The sequence below is a fragment of the Cnephaeus nilssonii genome, assembly GCF_951640355.1.
Source record: "Cnephaeus nilssonii genome assembly, chromosome: 21".
Classification (NCBI taxonomy): Eukaryota; Metazoa; Chordata; class Mammalia; order Chiroptera; family Vespertilionidae; genus Cnephaeus; species Cnephaeus nilssonii.
This window is the reverse complement of record NC_137092.1, coordinates 17,879,559-17,896,674: the sequence shown is the minus strand read 5'-3', so window position 1 is coordinate 17,896,674 and position 17,116 is coordinate 17,879,559. Positions and strand designations below refer to the sequence as shown.

The window sequence follows — 17,116 nt, the reverse complement described above, 5'->3', positions numbered from 1 at the left end:
GCCCAGACCTCCCAGCATTTCATTGGTCACTGATTTTTGTTCCTGGCGCCCCATTGGCTGCAATGGGCTCGCCTCACGCAGGCGCCGAGCGTTTGTTTATGTGAGGCGGAAGTAGGCGGGCCCGTGGATGGGGGCGGAAGTGGCCAGTTCCCTGGAACCCAGGCTGGGGTCCCAACCCCGGGAGAGGGCAGGCCCTGTGTTCGCTTCGTCACCAGTTCTTATCATGAGCCACATAGGAACTGAGCACTCATAATTGAGGTAAAACAATTCATTAAAAAGAAATAAAGTTATATGACAGTAAATCCAGCCAGACCTCCTCTAAGTATGATATTTGATTCCCAGAATTCTCTGCGTTCAGTAGTTTCCTTCTCTCTCGTGGACATCTGCGGGCACGCCAGTTTCCTGATAACGCATGGACTGGTAGGCAGTTAATTCACTTTTATAGGGAAAACTAAGGGCATAGCATAGATGGTAAGTTGTTTGCCTTTGGGGCCAGTGGGCAATAACAGTTCGAAATTAAAAAGCCAGGAAAGATGAGGGGATAGTGCCTGAGCCTAGTTATTTTAGGTCAGAACTCTAAAGGATGCCGGTGAAGGTCTACCCTCCTTTTCTCCTCGGCTTCCTTCTAAAGGTCTCATCAGCCCCACCCCGAGTGACTGATCACAGTGCCTCCGCCCACTCCCAACACCACGCCGTGTCGGAATGGAACCTCGGGAACCAGCTATTCCTCCCTTAAAGCGCCTTATAACCCTAGGGATCGGATCGGACTCAGCACCTGCCGGATCCTCCCTCTCTGGGTAGAGAGACAAGGGCGGAATCGACTCCTTCGACGATCGCCGGGGCCTGGCCCCGCCCCCTCCCCCCTGCCGGGCGCCAGGCCGTGGAGCGCCAATGAGCTCGATAAGCGGGGGCGCAGCTGCGGCGGAGCGGCGGACGCCGACTGGGCGTCCACTGCCTCCGCTCCCCGCCTTCTTCCTCGGCTCCCCGTTCCTTCCCGCAGCCGCCCGAGACCTCCCGGGAGACTCAGGTACGGGCGCCCGCCTGGTCTCGGAGAGGTGGTGGGAGGAGGTGGGAGGAGGGAGGCGGAAAGAAACCGAGACGACGCCCCAGTCCCGCAACGTCCGCGTCAGGCCTGGGGGCCCGGGAGGGTGACCCGAGCGGGAGCAGGTGCGGGGTGGACCGGGGTGCGGTGAGGAAGGGTGACGGGACGGTGTGCGGGCGGGAGGAGCCGGGAGGGAGTGGGTGTCGCGGGGCCGAAAGGACCGGAGGTTGGAGCAGACCTGGTGCGACAGATGGGGCGGGGGCGGAGCCTCTGGCTGGAGGGCCGGGCTCGGGTCGGGATTTAAAAGGCTCGGGGGGTGAGGACTGGCGAGTGCGGGCGATCCTTGCGCTGACAGGTTTTGTGAATAGCGGCACCTCCAGGCTGCGTGCAATGCCGGGCGCTGGTTTCCCGGAAACTGCCTCTGCGGGGAGAGGAGTCAGACCGGGAGTGGAGGCGGGGACGAGGGAACCCTCGGCCTGCCTGCGAGCCCGGTGCGAGATGAAACACGCAAGGTGGCTTGTTAGTTCTTGCCAGCATTTATTAAACAACAGGTTAGAAGTGTGTTATGCGTCAAGCCCCCGAAAAGAGAACGTACTGCCTCTTCCAAAAACACGTACATTGTAAACGTGGGAGGAGGGCATAGGAAGCAGACGGTGATGGCATTTTTTAGGTGAATTGTGCACGGCTATTCTGCCCTCCATGCTGACTCTTGTTGACATATATATCTAGACACAAACACCTGAATGCATCCGTGAGGTTTTGTTTTGTCTTGTTTTTCAGAAATCATCTTTGTAGAGTATGTATAAGTCTAATTTCTAAGCATGGTTTTTTTTCCTATGAGTGGTTTGGTACAGATACCATCAGTTGCCCTGTGGTTCATGATGCGTAGTTAGTTCATCTGCCTGCTGCTTTGCTGTTGGCTTTTTTGTTGGTCGGACGCTGGTTTCTTGCCTTCCTGAGGCTGATCCTTGGATTATGGGCTCTGAAGATGGGTCTTGCTCATCATTAAGCTTGTAGCTTCACCGTGTGTTTCATAAAGAAGTTATGTAAATCTGCCTGTTATATGCTTTGAGAGGTTGAGGTAGCCTCTATCTGGGGTTTAACATGCAGACAAAATACGGGTGTAATAAAAAGCTCAGTCCTTCAGTTGCTTCCTTTGTCATTTGTGGGTGTGTGTGTGTGTTTTTCTCTAACATTTCTGCATGAATGAATTATTCTGAAATCAAGGCCAGAAATATTGTTGAATGAACTCTAGAGTTGTTTACTCAGGTGGCAAGAATTTTTTTTTTTTTTCTTAACACATGGTTACGTTTCAGGTTCTGGAGCATTTCTTATTAAAGAACAGTTTCTTACCAATTTGTTTTGACAGGAAGCCCGCTTCAAATCTTACTTTTATTTCGTTTTTGAAACTGGACTGTGGGTTTGTTTATTTTTTTACATTATAACATTAACCAACAAACTGATGTCCAGCTATAGTTAATTTGAGGATCTTCAGATTCTTCTTGCGGAAGGGGGAAGAGGGCTGCTGGATTGTTATAGGGAAGTGGTCTTTCTAGGACACAACTGTGTAACCTGCTGGGCCACTAACTGAATAAATATCACAACTGATCATGCACAGCCATGATTAATTGAGGCCTGTGCTTCTGCTATTTCAATGAGCAGAGTGGCTAACACTATTAATTACTTATCTTTACTAAGCCTTAGCTTTCCTGTAGTTTTCTAGTGCCTAAGAGTAACAAGAAATGCACATAAATCCCTGAGCACAGTGCCCAGCTCACAGTAAAACTTTGGGCACTCATCATTCATCCATCTTCTAGTCCAAGAATCTGAAAACTCATACCTGCCTAGGTCAGCTTTTTCTGGAGAAAATTTTGTGTATGTTGCAGACTCAAGCGTGTTCCTGGAAAAGAATGCATATTAGCATATACAAGGAAGTGAGACTTTCTGTAGGGGAAGAAGAATACTGGCTTTGTTGAACAGTTCTTACCAAACATCACTTTTCTTGGAACACCCAGTGCTATGCTTCAGAACAGGATGTTAGAGTTTACAGAATGCTTTTGCATGAGTAGACCTCTCCCAATTCCATGCAGAAGCCTAGAAAATACTGTTTCACACATGAGGGAGCTGAATCATTGTTCAAACAACTAACCTAAAGTGAGCACTGGAAGTGTTCCACTGACTGCTTACTCCAAGTAAAAATCCTAAAGCAGTGGTCGGCAAACCGCGGCTCGCGAGCCACATGCAGCTCTTTGGCCCCTTGAGTGTGGCTCTTCCACAAAATACCACGGCCTGGGCAAGTCTATTTTGAAGAAGTGGCATTAGAAGAAGTTTAAGTTTAAAAAATTTGGCTCTCAAAAGAAATTTCAATCGTTGTACTGTTGATATTTGGCTCTGTTGACTAATGAGTTTGCCAACCACTGTCCTAAAGCATTCAATGTCTCACTTTCAGGGACTCACCTCCTATAGTCATTTCCTTCATGTACAGTCTGCTTTTTCATTTTATAAAAACTTTGTCACTCATTTCCTCCACATGTTCTCCTAAGAAAATTACATCCATTTTTTTATGATTTTTACTATTTCTTATGTGTTGAGGCCCAGCAGGGAGGTCCCTGGAAAGGAGCAAGTGAGGAGGGAGTAATTGAAGTCAGAGAAGTGAAGGAGGCCCCTTCACAGTAAGGCCTTGGCCTCTGTTGTAAGTACTTTCTTTACCTTACACCCAGAAGTCTCAAATCCAATGAAACCTATTTTTTCTTTCAGGTGGTGAGTACTTACTCTGCTGGGAAGTAGAAGAGTACTTCTAGAGAGAAAAAAATATGCCTCCCAAGTTCAAGCGCCACCTAAACGATGATGATGTCACTGGTTCTGTGAAAAGTGAAAGGGTAAGGTCAGAATCTTAAGCTTTTAAAAAAGAAAGACTAAAAACGTTTTTATTCCTTTTATAAGTACTTTGTTTTAGAAATCTTTAAAGTTTATGGCTATATTCTAATCCCTTTGTTCGTCACAGTAAACATTAAAAAGTAGTATACTTAAATTGGTGACTTAATTGAATTCTCCTTCCATTACTGATCTTGCAAACAGATGTTGGCTGGAAAATGTTGAGCTCTAATCATGTATAATTTTTTTTTTTAAAGAAGTCAAACCATTCACATTAATCCATTGGGGCTTTTTCTGCACTTGCCGGTCCCTCTGCTGGCCGTGAATACTCTTCACCCTGATCTTTGGTTGGCTCTTTGTTACCATTTGGATCTCAGCTTAAATTTCACCCCTGGAGAGTGATTTTCCTGAACAGCCTAATCTCATTTAATCCCCCTGTCTCTTTCTATCCCATCACTGTTTTAATTCTCTGCATAGCATTTATCACTATCAGATATTTTTCTATGAGAGCTCAAACCTTGTCTGTGTTATTCAAAGCCGGTGCGTGGTCCTTAGAACAGTGCCCAGCACATAAATGCTTAAACATCTCTGTTGAATGACAGCTGAATAGAGGAAGGCAGAAGGGACTTGCTCCTCCCAACTGCCCTCCGTTCCTTGCTCCACACCGGCTCAGTGACCTTTCTGCCTCGTGGTCAATCATAGGATTCCACTATTGGAAGCATTTTCTTTCAAAAGTCTGCCAGTGTGGTTCTATATCTTTCAGCTTCCATTGAAGCCCATGCAATTACTTTTCCCCCTGGAAGCTTGGAGTTCAGAAATTTCACCAGGACAGAACTTGTTTTATTACTCCTGACAGTGTGTAAGCCCTAAAATCTGAAAACTCAAATCATTTTCTCTCTCTCTCTTTCTCTCTCTCTTTTTTTTTTTTAACAGAGAAATCTTTTGGAAGATGATTCAGATGAAGAAGAGGACTTTTTTCTGTAAGTTTTTTTAACAGCTTTATTGGGCTCTAATTGACATATAATGTATACACTATGAGTTTTGACATATGTACTGTACACTTGTGAAATCATGACCAAAATCAAATAATAGACAGCACCATCATGTTCAAAGTTTCCTTGGATCTCTTGGTAATCTCTCATTCTCCCAATCTCTAGGCAATCACCGATCTGCTTTCTATTTCTATAGTTTGTATTTTTTAGAATTTTTTTATTATAAGTGGAACCATACATTATGCTTCTTTTTTTACTGACTTCATTCATCTGCATAATTATTTTGAGATTCATCCATGCTGTCACATATATCAGGTTTGTTTCTTTTTATTTCTGAGTAGTATTCCATTATATGAATATTCTGCAGTTCGTTCATTCACTTAAGATGGCTATTTGGAGTAGTTGTACTTTTCAGCTGCTATAAATAAGGTTACTATAAACATTTTCATACAGATTGTTTTGTGTGAACATCTGCTTTCATTCTCTTGGGTAAATACTTAGGAGTAGAATGGCTGGTGTATATGTACAGCTATTTTCCAAAGTGGTGTCCCATTTTATATTCCCATCAGCATTGCATGAGAGTTCTAATTGCTCCAAATTCTCATCAGCACTCCATATGGTCAGTCTTTCATTTTAGCCATTCTTGTGGGTGTGTAGTGGTATCTCATTACATTTTAATTTAATTTAATAACAAATTAGGTTGAACGTCTTTTATGTTCATATTTTTCATCCCCATACCTTTATTTTTAAAATGTGTTTTTATTGATTTTTTAGAGAGGGGGAGAGAGAGAGAGAGAAGCATTGATTGGCTGCCTCCTGCATGCCTCCTACTGGGGATCAAGCCCCGAACTGGGGCATGTGTCCAGACTGGGAATTGAACTGGTGACCACTTGGTGCACAGGATGACAATCAGTTGAGCCACACCGGCTGGGCATCCTCACATCTTTTTTTAAAAGTACATGTTAAAATCTTTTGCCCAATTTTAAATTTGTCTTCCTAGTAAGAACTTTTTATACAAGAGCTTTTCAAGAAAAAAAGTTCCTTATCAGATAAATTGTACAAATATTTTCTCCCAATTTGCTACAAAATATTTTCATTTTCACAACAGTATCTTTTTGAAGATCCAGGTTTTGATTTTGATGAAATAAATTTCTTAATTTTTTAAAACTATTTTTGCTTATTTAAGAAATCTTTCCCAATCTCACTAAGATTTTCTTCTATTTTTTTCTTAGGAGTTTTATAGTTTTGCCTTTTACATTTAGGTCTATAATATACTTTAAATTAATTGTTACATATGGTTGAGTTAATTAAGTAAAGGATAATTTTTTTATTCTTTTGGCATATGTCTATCTAATTGTGCCACCACCATTTGATGAAAATGTTATTCTTTCCCCCATTGAATTACCTTAATAATTTGTCAGAATTGACCGGATGGATCCTTTGGAGTTACGTTTAGAAAAGGCTCTCATACAGGCCTGTGTTTGTATTTGCAGAGTCGGGAAGGAGGACATACTGTTGTAGTTTACTCTGGAGATTAATGTAGAGATAATCTTTAGAGGAACCATCTGTCTCCCTCTTTGTTATAATGTTGTGAATTTTTTGTAGAGGTTTTTCCAGCCCCCCAAAATAAAAACATTTTATAAAAAGTGATTGACAACCATGAAGCACTGAACAGAAAGAGCCTACAGGATATAAAACAAATCCAATTACTGGGAATAGTATCATTTTTTTTGCATGAAGGGCAGATGAAGTGGGAAGATAATTTCCTACAGGTGACAAGATTTCCATAGAGTCACAAAGCTAATTGCTGATAGTGCTGATTATGGTAAGGAGCCTTAATCTACCACAGCAATAGCTACCTGTCAAAAAAGAACTCAGTATTGGAAAGAAGGCCAGATGGTTTAGTTAAATAAGTGATTACTGAATGAAGTTTAGACACCCTGTGGGAAACACAAACTCTTCAGGCAACAATTGACCACTGAAGGTCCACTCCCAGGTCATGCTGTGCATCTTCAAAGGGCTGGACAACAAAACTAGCACACGTGTCCCAATACAACTCCCATACCCTGTGGTTTTGTCTGCATTGGAAGGGGGACACACCAAATAAAGTTCTTGAAATAATTTTAAAAATTTAATCAACACCCATGTTTATTGCAGCAATATTCACAATAGCCAAAAGTTGGAAGCAACCAAAGTGTCCATCAGTGGATGGAGAGAAAAAACAAAATGTGATATACATATAGTGGACTTTTAGTCTTAAGAAGGAAGGACATTTTGACACACACTACAATATGGATATGAACCTTGAAGATATTATGCTAAATGAAAGAAGCTGGTCATGAAAGGATAAATTTTACATGATTCCACTTATATTATGTGCCTAGAGTAGTCGAATTTATAGAGCACAAAGTAGAACAGAGGCTGCCAGGGGCTGGGAGGAGTGGGGACTTGGGAATTAGTGTTTAATTAGTACAGAATCTATTTTCTTTCTAGTTTTGTAGTTTATATCTTATTCTCTATCATCAGAAGAAGAACAATTACTTAAAATATCTAAAAGGTTTTTTTATTTCCAGAATTTTAAAAGGGGTTAATTAAAATGATACAGCATTTTACTATTATAGAGAATGATTTGAGAAATGTTGATATTTTCATAGAGTCTTGCAAAATTTCCCTTTAGCTTAAGTTTAAGATGAGGAATCAAAAAACATACTTAAAATTTTTTAGCCTTTTGAATGGATTTTTCTCTGTATCCATCCCTGATAATCAGCATTCCATTATGGCCGAAATTCAAGGTGAATGTACTTTTAGTTTTCTATAATTGATCATAAAGCTATTCATACTCACTGGCATTGTAGTTGTTATGGTATTTCAAAGTTTAATCATAGAGCATCCTGTGTGTAAGGGTTATATAAACCCAAATTTCCCTAAAAGTTACAATATTCAGAAGAATTAGGTTAATTGTGGCCAGCATTAAGTACCAATGAAGGACAGACATGATTACATATCATTCAGTTCCAACAGTACCAATAAACTGTGATTCCTTATGGTGAATGACCATGTTTAGGATTTAGCTTGATTTTGTGTGTTTTCTGTTTTGTCCTTGGTTTTTAATGCTCTCATTATTTATATGCACTTGGTATTTTGTTTTCAGAAGGGGACCATCTGGACCAAGATTTGGACCTAGAAATGATAAAATTAAGCAGTAAGTTTCTGAGATACTCATTTGTTTAAGTGATTATCATTTTTCTGTGTGGACCAGACGGGGGCAAACTATATAACCTGTGAGTCATGTCTGGCTGCCACCTACATTTGTAAATAAAGTTTTATTGGAACACAGCCATGCCTATTTGCTTTCTTATTATCTATGGCTGCTTTCAAACTACAATGGCAGATTTGAGTAGTTGTGACAGAGACCTGATGGCACGCAAAATCTAAAATATCTATTATCTACCCGGCCCTTTATAGAGGAAATTTGCTGAGCCCTGATATAGACAAAATATAACTGCTGGGTTTTAAAAACCCAGTAATTTTTATTTTCATAAAACTACCTCTGGCTTATAGCTAAGGAAATGCAGTTCCTGGTTCTTGGTTTTTCTTAACTTGATTACCTTATGTCAAATCTATTTATTTAGCATAATCTCAAGGTCTATTTTGTTGTTGTTTTTAAATATATTTTTATTGATTGCAGAGAGAGGAAGGAAGAGGGGGAGAGAGATAGAAACATCTATGATGAACGAGAATCATGGATCAGCTGCCTCCTGCACGCCCCAGACTGGGGATCGAGCCCACAACCCGGGACCCTTCAGTCCACAGGCTGACGCTGTATCCACTGAGCCACACCGGCTAGGGTTCCAGTACTAAGGAGGGATAGGCTGCCCTGATTTTGAGTATAGATGGCACATCATGGGAAAAAGATACTGTGATGGGGTATCACATTTTTTATGAGATACTTGGACTAAAATCAGGTAGCTGCTGGTATGGAGAAATATGTCCACACTTATCCTAGCTCACGGATTCTGAAATATAGAACCAAGGTACCAACAAATTGGTTCAAGTACTAAACAGGATGTTTTTATTTTCTGTTGCTGTGTAACAAATTGGCCTGAAATTAGCAACCTAAAACAGGACACAACTGTCATCTCCGGTTTCCCATGGCTCAGGAGCTCAGTCACTGCATAGCTGACCCTCTGCACAGGGTCTCAGAGTCCTGAAATCAAGGTGTCACCATGACTTATTTCATAAATTAATATAAGGTAGTTTTTGCCTAATGATTGGGGCAACAGAGGGAAAGTAGACACTTAAAATAGTGAACTCGTCTGTGTTGATGTACTCCATAGTGAGAGTAGGCAGCTGAAAACCAGTTATTAAATTTTTGAATATATATTAAATCTTCATTAAACAGCCTAAAATTTGGATAGAAAAGGCCCTCATCACCTGATATAAAGGAGGAAATCATATTTTTATGATTTTATAATATTAAGAGAAATATTAATTTCTCTTAGAATTTATTATTCTGAAGAACAACATAAAGGTTTTCCGAGTTGCTCCATTGTGGGTGCTTCAGACCTTCCCGGGTGTTGCCAGTGTCTCAAACACTGTTTAAGTGAAACCGAGGAAGAGTGAGGAAAAGCGTTTTACCCACTGAGTGTCAGTGCCCTGGAGCAGACCTTACATTTCCATTGGGGGAACGGTGTGTTCATGAGCCCCTAACATACTTGGGCAACTCCTTCGTTAGTCCTACTGTGTGAACTGGACAGCACGCTGAGGTTACAGCTGAGTCCGTGTGATGCCTCCGCTCCCCGCTGAAAAGAAAATGAAGCTGATAGGTCAGAGTCAAGCTATTTGACTAAATTCTTCCGTACTTTAACATTTCATAGTTGAATAATTCTGAGAATTTTCTCTTTTCTATCATGTCTAATGAAAGTCAAAAAAATTATAAAATCCTCGAGAAAAATAAATATTGTTAATCTTTTTTTTAAAACTAGTGTTCAGAATCAGGTGGATGAAGTTATTGATGTCATGCAAGAAAATATTACAAAGGTAATTGAAAGAGGGGAGAGACTAGATGAACTACAGGACAAATCAGGTACAGTATTTTATATATTTCTTGATATTATTAACCTATGTTTTAATAGTGTACTTCTCATTTTTCTAGCTGGAGTTTAGGAACATGTGACTTAGTAAAATAGTATTTGGTTCTTAACTGGTGACTGTCATGTTTTCACTTTAGCTTCCTTTACTTTAAATCATCTTGTTGTATTATTTCTGCAAGTGATCAGTTGAGGATGAAAAATTTAAAAATTCATTGTTGAAGAGTTAGAGTGGCCTGTTTTTCTTTTTTCCTGTTACATTGATGTGCTTTGTATTTCTCATCTCCAGGAGAGGTCTAATCATGTCAGCACTTATTTCAAATGTATCTGATAGTTTTATCTTTTCTTCTCTGGTAACATGTTAGTCTCTGTGCCTATAATAGGTGCTCAGATATTGTTTAAATAATGAGTGGCTGAATATATGACTAATCCTTCATAGAGTTGTTTAAAGAAAAAACTTATTTAATCACTTTTAAAATTCATATTTTTTTGCTTCTAAATCAGTCACTTTTGGTGTCTTCTAAGAATGTAACCTTCACATGTCAATTTTTTCTATAGATGTGCCAAGTACTTGAATTTTTAAAATTTACTTTTTAAAATTTATCTTTATTGTTGAATGTAATACAGACGTACCCTTCCCCCACCCATTGACCCTTTCTAGCCCTCCCACCCCCGCACCCCACACCCCAAGTACCTAAAGAGTATTTTCTTACCAGAATTCATAAGTTTGTTTGAAAGGCTTAAGGCCCTGGAAAGACTTTTCTTAATGTTATAAATATGGATTGAACAAACTGACCTGCAGCAGTTTTTTGCTTTTTGATTTTTTTTTTTACAATACAAAATGTCAAAGTTTGTGGGTGGAGGAAAGGGAGGGTGTTGTTTTCATGCTTAAAAGGGAATAAATTTGCAGAAGTAGAAATTAATATTTTCTTGTCTTTGTGTGACTAGATAAAAGAATCCTGTTATGTCGTTTAATCCTTCTCTCCATCCTCTATGTGATATAGAAAGCTTATCGGATAACGCAACTGCTTTTAGCAACAGATCCAAACAACTTCGACGGCAGATGTGGTGGCGTGGATGCAAAGTGAGTAAATCAGAAGCTCATGGAAAGATTGGTCAGCACCTGTGTGCTGTTCAGAGTCAAGAAGGAAAGGGCCCCTGGATTACAAGCTCAGTGAGGACAGATACTATGGCTGCCTCACTTTCCAGTATGTCTTCTGAACCTGGGCCAAACGCAGTTAATACATGCTGAGTGATTAATAGTTTGGGAACAGAAATAACTAAAGGAATCAAACAATGCTTAAAAAGTTGTTTTCATGGATTTCTTCATAGACAGTTACATTTCATTAATAATGTGCTACTTCTAAACATAAATATTAATTTCTCTTAGAATTTATTATTAGTATGTTTTGAGCAGCCAATAGCATTACATACAGATACTAATAAGGTAGAACGAAAGCTAAAGAAAAATGTATTTCTTGAAAAAGGGATAAAAGTTTATATGTCAGAATATGGCAGGTGTGGCTAAGAAAAAAATTCCACTATTACTATTCTAGAGAAATAAGAAATAAAAGAAAAATTAACAAGGAAAAAAGAGAATTGTTATATACTATATTTCTGCAAAACACTTGCTGGAAATGAATTTACTTCTTTTTTTAATATTTATTTATTGATTGATTGATTGATTCCAGAGAGGAAGTAAGAGGGAGAGAGAGAAATATCAATGATGAGCGTGCCGAAACCGGTTTGGCTCAGTGAATAGAGCATCGGTCTGCGGACTGAAAGGTCCCAGGTTCGATTCCGGTCAAGGGCATGTGCGTTGGTTGCGGGCACATCCCCGGTAGGGGGTGTGCAAGAGGCAGCTGGTTGATGTTTCTCTCTCTCATCGATGTTTCTAGCTCTCTGTCCCTCTCCTTTCCTCTCTATAAAAAATCAATAAAATATTTTTTTTTTTAAAAGAAAAGAAATATCAATGATGAGCGAAATTCTCTCATATCATTGATATGTTGCCTCCTGCACACCTGCACACCTTGTACTGGGGATTGAGCCGCAACCTAGCATGTGCCCCAACCAGGAATCAAACTGTGACCTCCTGGTTCATAGGTCAATGCTCAACCACCGAGCCACACCCACCGGGCCTGAACCATTTTTAATCGATCATCTGTGAAAACTTCTAATGAAAGTAAGGCTTTCATTTGAATTCATCAGAAAAATCAAATCATTTTATAATTTATGCATTTTAGGATTAAATGAGGAATATGACAATATTATAGAGAGAAATGATGTGAGCTTAAAATTTTAGTCAGCTCACTAAGGACTAACCTTAAGATTTCTCCACAGCTGTGAAACTGACACAGAGAATGCTCTCAGCCACACTATTTGTCACATAAGGTTATTCATGGAGAATCTAAATTCCCTTCCTCAAACAGAGATAAAAATACCAAGAAGAAAGTAAGGGAAGCCAAAATAGAATTCTCATATCCTTTGAGCAAGGCTACAAACATGCTGCCTTGTCCTGTGTGTATGAAATCACTTGTGTTGGATGCTGGTGCTATTTATCCTATCCTGATTCAGCTTTTTAACAGAGTTGGTAAAATGCCGTGCTTTTCCTGGTCTCAGAAGTGAGAGCAAGAAGTCCAGGTCCAGGAAGACTTTAATTATTGTCCACTGGGCATTGAGTCTTGAACAGAAAATTCTAGGCAAGCAAAACCCTTAAATTGGGGGAACCCTGATTATTAACGAAAAGATGCTAATAGACAGCAAGTTCATATGAAAAATTCTATTTTGAAAGCCTTTTAAGGGATAAGCCTGTTCACTGATGAGTTAGTATAATATGGTAAATAACAGCAGATAGTCGAATAAAGTCAGGATTAATATTAATATCTTTCTTATGCCTTTTTGTGTGTTGTAGATAAAAGCCATCATGGCGTTGGTTGCTATTATCCTTTTGTTGGTGATCATCAGTAAGTATTTCCTGGATTGTTAATTTTGGGGAGTATCATTTGTCCTGGGGTTCATTTTAATTCCCTTTTTAATTTGTTTTCAGTTGATGTGGTCTGACTGTCAGGATTGAGTAATGATTTCTGACCCCAGTCAAGAGCTCTTAGCCTAAACTCTGTGATCTCTGAAAATGCTTCTAAATTGTATGCAAACGCAGGGCTAAGTGCTTTGTTTGAGGCCAAATATGGCTACTGTTACACCTGGGCCACAGCACTCATCTTCTGCTTATATCAACCAGAAGGAATGGCAGCTTGCATCTCTTTGTATTGTTTGAAGGACAAATCTAGATAAGCTCTTCAGATGAATGTGTTTTTGTTTCTGTTTTGGATTTCAGCTTGATTTCAGTCATTAATATCCTTATTATTCTTTTTAAGTAAGATCATTTTTGATATCTCATTTTCTCCAAGGCCTCTTTCCCTGTGTTTACAGGGACTTTATGAAGATTTGGAAAGTGTCTCAAAATAATCATTTGAAAAATTCCATGGTAATATTCTCTTTTTAAAGAGAAAAGAGTTTTGTTGCAAAGAAATTGAGTCGATCCTCACCCATATTGGTGGATTCTGGGTTTGTGAATTCACCTGCTAGCGAACAGTGATTTGTTACCCACCTCAGTACTTGAGCTGCGTTTAGTCATTGTATTCGGAGCAGTGAAAACTTTGAGTCCCTGAGGCGCACATTCCCAGCTGATGTCTGACCAGGCCATGCCCTCCTTCTAGTGTTGCTCTGGCCATGTAAACGAGGTCCTTCCGGTGAGTGCCATGTTTCTCGCAGTTGTGCATTTCGTTGGCGGTGTCACTGTTTAACGTGGCCCCGAGTGCAGTGCTGAAGTGTCCGTATTGCTGAGTGCAGGCAGGCTGGGATGTGCTGGAAGGAGAAAATCGACCGTTTGATAGGCTTCACTTGGGTCTCGGTTACCATGCTATCAGCCATGAATTCAGTAGCATATATTACATGGGGTGTCTTTCAATAAAAAGGCTACGTATTGATCGGTTGACAAAATGTTGTGCCCAGGGGCTTGCAGGAATTTAACCCTGTATTTCCTGTAGGAGCAATGGGTTAGTGTTCACTAACTCAGTGTTTGTGGAGACTTTATAGAACATAACTACTGCAGATACCAAGATGCAACCATACACTGTGGTGGTGATGAACAGGGAACTGCCACGGCCAAACAAAGAAAGGGTTTGTGGAGCCAAGTGCTCGCCAGGAAAGGACTGGGCCCTGGGCGTGAAGTCTGAGCCGGCAGCAGGGCTGGAGCAGAAGACAGGTCCCCTGTCCTGGAGGGACAGGCTGTTGGTTGGGCTTCATGGAGGCAGCAGCATCACTAGCAATGTTACCATTGTAAATGGCGGACTGAAATGACGTGTCAAAGATCTTATTACAGCACAACTGACAAATGTGCTTTTCTCTGCAACTCACATTTAAGATAACTAGAATTGCAAATGATAAATAATATCAGGACATTGTAGATTCCTGGCAATTTTATATATAATTTCAAAAAGAACATTCATTTTAATAATGTATGCATACAAATACCACAGGTATTTTTTTGACAGTACTTTCTGTTTCCCATGTAATTTTAACATAGCAAATAGGCCTGATTAGTGTAATTTCCCGTTTTGTAAAGAGAAATTTCTTTGAAATGTTTCAGAGCCCCTTTTAGATAAAAACATGCATGATTCAGCCCCATATTTCTTATACTTATAGCACTGGTCCAGGTTCCTACAGAGGGTTTGGGGGAGGTTTTGGGGTTTTGACTTCCCATAATTTATAAAGTTTGTTCTTGATCAACCAAGGCCAAGGAATTGCTTTGGGTCTGAAATGTGCTAATTTTGAGTGCCGCTCCTAGGTTGGTGGCTCCTCTCTTATATGACTCAGAGGAGCCTGGGCACCACACAGTATTCAGGGGGGCTGGAGTACGTGGGTGACCAAGCCTTGTGTATACCAGACAAGCCAGAAATGTTCCTTCTAACCCTAAAACTGGGAGTATGTTTTTTTGTTGGGGACCTACATATCTCAGACAATAAGTAGACACTTCTGCAAAGGTTTCTCATCACCTGGAAATACCCCTGAGGGGCCAGAAGTAGCAATGGTCTCTCTTCTTTGGAGTGAAAATCACCATCTTATAATTTCAGAGCTATAATCTAATGGTGTTGGTCCGCCATGAGAACCCAAGCTGTAATTGCATCAAATGGCCACAAGATGTCACTATAAGCTCAGTTAACCACCCTCCCGCCCCCCAAATGAAAGTAAAAAACAAAGACATATTGGTGAATAACATCATCATCATAATAAAACTGACTTGAGGGTGTCCCTCATAACTCACCAGTCAGAGGAGGGAACCCCTTCCACGTGGTACATATATAAGACGGCCTCTTAGGGATTTTTGTTGAGGCCCAGTAAAGCTATGTACATCAGCCTCAAGGTGTGAGCACCACACTCATCTCAGGGGAGTCACATTCTTTTCTGCTCCTTGGAAAGATTGAGTTCCACTCCTGAAAAGATATGTTAAACAAAAAACTTCCGTGGCTGAAGGCTTTGTTAAAGCAAGTGCTAGCCAGGAAAAGACCAGGTCCTGGATATGAAGTCTGAACCGCCCGCAGCTACCCACTGACTAACTATCTCCTCTGTCCCTGCTGTCCTGCTGAGACATACTGTAGGGCGTCTCGGAACTTTCTGCTCGTCCTCGGAAAACTAGAAAATGTGGACTAGCATGAAAAAGAAGATACAGTTCAACTGTGATCTTTCCACACAGTGATAGCTACTATTAACAGAACTATCATATATATTTCAAGCCTTTTCCTACTAACATATAAGCATGTTTTTAGTAAAAAACTAAGATTACACACAGACTTTCTTATTAATATATTAAGTATTTTCTCATGTTACTTATTTTTAAAATATTTTAGCAGCTGTATGCTAAGATTCAGCCATAATCTGTTTAATCAAAATGTCAATGTCAGACATTCAGGTGATTTTGTGATTATTTTAGCTTCTCCGTTCTCATTTGTTATCTGTCCTTTCAGACCAAAATTAGTCCTCATTACCTACTTCCCAAGTGGACACAGCTGCATTTAAGAATATTATTTCTAACATGGCATGTGGATATGATTTTGACGTGTTCCTTTTTCGTGTTTTTCTCTTGCAGTACTTACAGTTGTGAAATACCGCACTTGATTTGATGAGAGAGGTCTTCATTAAACAAAATCTGGGACAATAATAATAATAATAATAGATTGCTGCATAATTTAAATGAAACCCATGTATATAACTTTCAAAACTTCTTTTCCAAGAAACTGAGAGGCAAGTATCACTTCAAACTGGAGCATTGAGAATGTCCATTATCTTTTTCCCCTTCTAGCAAAATGTGCTTTTAATAATTATGTTCAAGGCCAAGGCAGCCAGCCTGTTTTGCCGCATTCCAAGGATCTGATTTGAAACAAGATACTTGCCCGTTCACTATTTGTGTCTGTAGTTCAACACTGATACGAGACTTCCGACTGTTTCTTCAGTGGCTTAAGGACTTGCACTCCTGCATTAAGGTGGGGGGTCAGGAAGCCTATGTAGCCGTTCCATCAATATTCGAAAGATTCTTCTCACGTTACAGTTGCTTTGCAAGCAATTTCCATGTTTATGGGTGTAACAAAAGCTAAGTGTTGTAAATGCTGCTGCCTTCAGCTGTAACTAAAAACATTCCAGTAAATCTATTTTTGACTGTATACGGGAATGTGTAGTAATTTCTTGGTATTTGAATTATGGAAATGGGAATTTTAAACGGTGTGAAAATAATAGTAATATGGTGCCATAAAACTGGAGATAATAAAAGTATTGGAGAACATCACTGTAGTTTTTTAAAGTGTCCACCAGCTACCATAACAAGTCATGGTCTAGTCCCCCTCGTCAGCCTCCAGTAAGGAGGGACCAGTCCTAACAGAGTAGGTGAAATCCACAGGGAACTCACTCCCTGATTTTATTCTCGATACTCTCCTCTTTAAGCCCCTCTAACCCTTGGACCAGAAGTGCTAATGGAAGCAAAGTCATCTGCCTAGAATTTGCTATTTTTGCAGCACCTGATCATCCCCTGGGAGATGCATGTTGAACAGTCAACTATCAAATTAGCC

The 17,116-nt window shown here is 40.1% G+C and overlaps 1 protein-coding gene across 8 annotated transcripts; it reads left to right on the top strand.

Moving 5' to 3' along the window:
- The first annotated feature begins 158 nt into the window (after positions 1-158).
- VAMP4 (vesicle associated membrane protein 4) lies at positions 159-16,714 on the top strand. 8 transcript variants are annotated; one of them, XM_079761517.1, is made up of 9 exons: positions 159-258; positions 632-1,027; positions 3,800-3,921; positions 4,850-4,896; positions 8,060-8,110; positions 9,894-9,994; positions 11,003-11,082; positions 12,910-12,961; positions 16,144-16,714. In XM_079761517.1, exons 3-9 carry the CDS (start codon positions 3,856-3,858, stop codon positions 16,170-16,172), a joined length of 426 nt encoding a protein of 141 aa, XP_079617643.1. In that variant the 5' UTR covers positions 159-258; positions 632-1,027; positions 3,800-3,855; the 3' UTR covers positions 16,173-16,714. The 8 variants fall into 8 exon arrangements, with proteins under 8 accessions (XP_079617643.1, XP_079617646.1, XP_079617649.1 ...); XM_079761520.1 differs by having other exon boundaries at positions 164-258; positions 755-1,027; XM_079761523.1 differs by having other exon boundaries at positions 192-420; positions 8,063-8,110.
- Positions 16,715-17,116: the final 402 nt, after the last annotated feature.

Bases quoted from the DNA above. Each gene is read 5' to 3' on its own strand.
- VAMP4 (XM_079761517.1), top strand. From the start codon at position 3,856: ATGCCTCCCAAGTTCAAGCGCCACCTAAACGATGATGATGTCACTGGT. The intron at 4,897-8,059 runs GTAAGTTTTTTT...TTTTGTTTTCAG, and splicing joins GAAGAAGAGGACTTTTTTCT to AAGGGGACCATCTGGACCAA. The intron at 11,083-12,909 runs GTGAGTAAATCA...TGTGTGTTGTAG, and splicing joins TGTGGTGGCGTGGATGCAAA to ATAAAAGCCATCATGGCGTT.